Source organism: Periophthalmus magnuspinnatus, chromosome 17 (genome assembly GCF_009829125.3).
Source record: "Periophthalmus magnuspinnatus isolate fPerMag1 chromosome 17, fPerMag1.2.pri, whole genome shotgun sequence".
Taxonomy (NCBI): domain Eukaryota; kingdom Metazoa; phylum Chordata; class Actinopteri; order Gobiiformes; family Gobiidae; genus Periophthalmus; species Periophthalmus magnuspinnatus.
In genome coordinates, this window is record NC_047142.1 from 31,443,870 (window position 1) to 31,446,451 (window position 2,582).

Sequence of the window (2,582 nt, forward strand, 5' to 3'; positions counted from 1 at the left end):
ACAAACTTGTTAGTGATAAACAACTGCAATCCCTTTTTTAACGCAGGATGTGCCATTGTAACAACTGAGAGCAAATTGTGAACATATCCATTGTTTTCAATCAGCTGATGAACCTTGGACCCGGAAGTGACATCACAGTTAATAATCCTATAATTTCTTTACTTTAAATTTACTATCAAAAATAGCTGATTTACTTCATGACATTCTTGTGAAGATGTCTCACAAACCAGAAGGAGCTTGAGTTGACAGTTGTTTGTGTTTTTATTCAGGAAATACTGGAGTTTGTAGAGATAAACTAAAGAGACATCAGCAGCAGCGGTTCAGCCAAGTGTTTGAGGGCGTGGCTAAAGCTGGAGACTCCGCCCCCCTGACCCAGCTCTACACAGAGCTCTACATCACAGAGGGCGGGACCTCAAAGGTCAACCAGGAACATGAGGTCAGACACATGGAGACTTCCTCCAGGAGACCAGCTGCTTCAGAGACCACCATCACATGTGAAGACCTCTTTAAAGCCCGCCCACATTCACCAGAGCCAATCAGAGTGGTGCTGACGAAGGGCGTGGGAAAACAGTTCTGACTCAGAAGTTCTGTCTGGACTGGGCTGAAGGCAGAGCCAACCAGGACCTCCAGCTGCTGTTCCTGTTCACTTTCAGAGATCTCAATGTGCTCAGAGACACACAGTTCAGCCTGGTGGGACTGATGCACCCCTTCTTCAGTCCATCCAAAAGTCTCTGCAGCTTCCAACAGCTCCAGGTGCTCTTCATCTTTGACGGTCTGGACGAGTGCAGACTTCCTCTAGAGTTCAGCCGAACCCGGGTCCTGACCAACCCTACAGAGTCCGCCTCAGTGCACGTGCTGCTGGTAAACCTCATCAGGGGGAGCCTGCTTCCCTCCTCTCGCATCTGGATAACCACACGCCCCGCCGCAACCAGTCAGATCCCTCCTGAGTTCATCTCCATGATGACAGAGGTGCGAGGGTTTGCTAACCCACAAAAGGAGCAGTACTTCATGAAGAGGTTCAGAGACCAGGCCACAGCCGTCATCTCCCACATCAAGAGCATCCGCAGCCTCTATATCATGAGTCACATCCCGGTCTTCTGCTGGATCCTCTCCACAGTTATACAGAAACTTCTGGAACAAACAGAGAAACCAGAGCTGCCCCGGACTCTCACACAGATGTACATCCACTTCCTGGTGGTTCAGGCCAAAGTTCTGAATATCAAGTATCACCAAGGATCTGGGGCAGACCTTCACTGGAGTCCAGACACCAGGGAGATGGTGCTGTCTCTGGGAAAACTGGCCTTTGAGCAGCTGCAGAAAGGAAACCTGATCTTCTACGAGTGTGACCTGAGTGAGTGTGGGGTGGACGCTGCAGCGGCCTCAGTGTACTCTGGAGTGTTCACACAGGTCTTTAGAGAGGAGCCAGGCCTGTACCAGGACAAGGTCTACTGCTTCATCCATCTGAGTGTGCAGGAGTTTCTGGCTGCTCTTCACGTCCATCAGACCTTCACAGAGTCTGGAGTCAACCTGCTGGAGGTCCAACAAACTTCTTTTTTTGCTCGATTGTTCAAAAACAAGACAGAACTGAGTTTTCTACACTGCTCTACTGTGGACCAGGCCTTACAGAGTCCAAACGGACACCTGGACCTGTTCCTGTGCTTCCTTCTGGGGCTGTCTTTGCCGACCAATCAGAGCCTGCTACAGGGTCTGCTGACTCAAACAGAAAGTGACTGGACCAATCAGAAGACAGTAAAATACATCAAACAGAAGCTGAATGAAAAGGGTCTGTCTGCAGAGAGAAGCCTGAACCTGCTCCACTGTCTGAATGAGCTGAACGAGCACAGTCTGGTGAAGGAGATACAGGAGTACATGAGAGAAGGACGGATCTCTAGGTTAAATCCTCCTGCTCAGTGGTCGGCTCTGTCCTTCCTCTTACTGTCCTCAGACTCAGACCTGGAGGAGTTTGACCTGAGGAAATACCAGGCCTCAGAGACAGCTCTCCTGGGTTTGCTGCCAGTGGTCAAAGCCTCCACCAAAGCCCTGTGAGTCCAGACTGTATTTAAACTCTTTTGTCATGGTTCTAGTCTCTAATGTTACTCTCTCCCCTCAGACTATATAAATCTTGACTTAGATTTAGGTAGGAACAGACTTTAAAATAAACACAATAAATGTCAAAGAATAGACACAACAGAACAGACATCAACTTGGTCATCAGTAATAATAGATCTTTTTAAAAGTTAAAAATACCACATAGGAGGTGATGGGATGGATTTTCAAAGTGAAAAGACAAAAATATGAATGCAAATAAAATTCAAGGCTGTGACCTACAAGAGCCCCTTTAACAGATTAGAGGAGAGATGTGGTCCAATATAATCTGGTATAATAATCCAATATAAACATGTCAGTGTGGTGGACACCACACAGACATGAATAATGTTCCAAAGGAATCAGCTCAAAAACAATTTTGCTCCAACCACTGACAGATGGGACAGTGCAAATGAATGTTCTACTTGAGTCTTTTACCAGCAGCTATTTTAATATGTTTAAGAAATAAGGTCCTGACAGGTTATAGCCCTGTGTAG

At 47.0% G+C, this 2,582-nt stretch overlaps 1 protein-coding gene across 1 annotated transcript; it reads left to right on the forward strand.

Moving 5' to 3' along the window:
* The first annotated feature begins 431 nt into the window (after positions 1-431).
* Positions 432-2,096, forward strand: LOC129456993 (NLR family CARD domain-containing protein 3-like). The gene is made up of 2 exons (XM_055228273.1): positions 432-436; positions 513-2,096. The coding sequence occupies exons 1-2, from the start codon at positions 432-434 to the stop codon at positions 2,044-2,046; spliced, it is 1,539 nt and encodes a 512-aa protein (XP_055084248.1). The 3' UTR covers positions 2,047-2,096.
* The last annotated feature ends 486 nt before the right edge of the window (positions 2,097-2,582 follow it).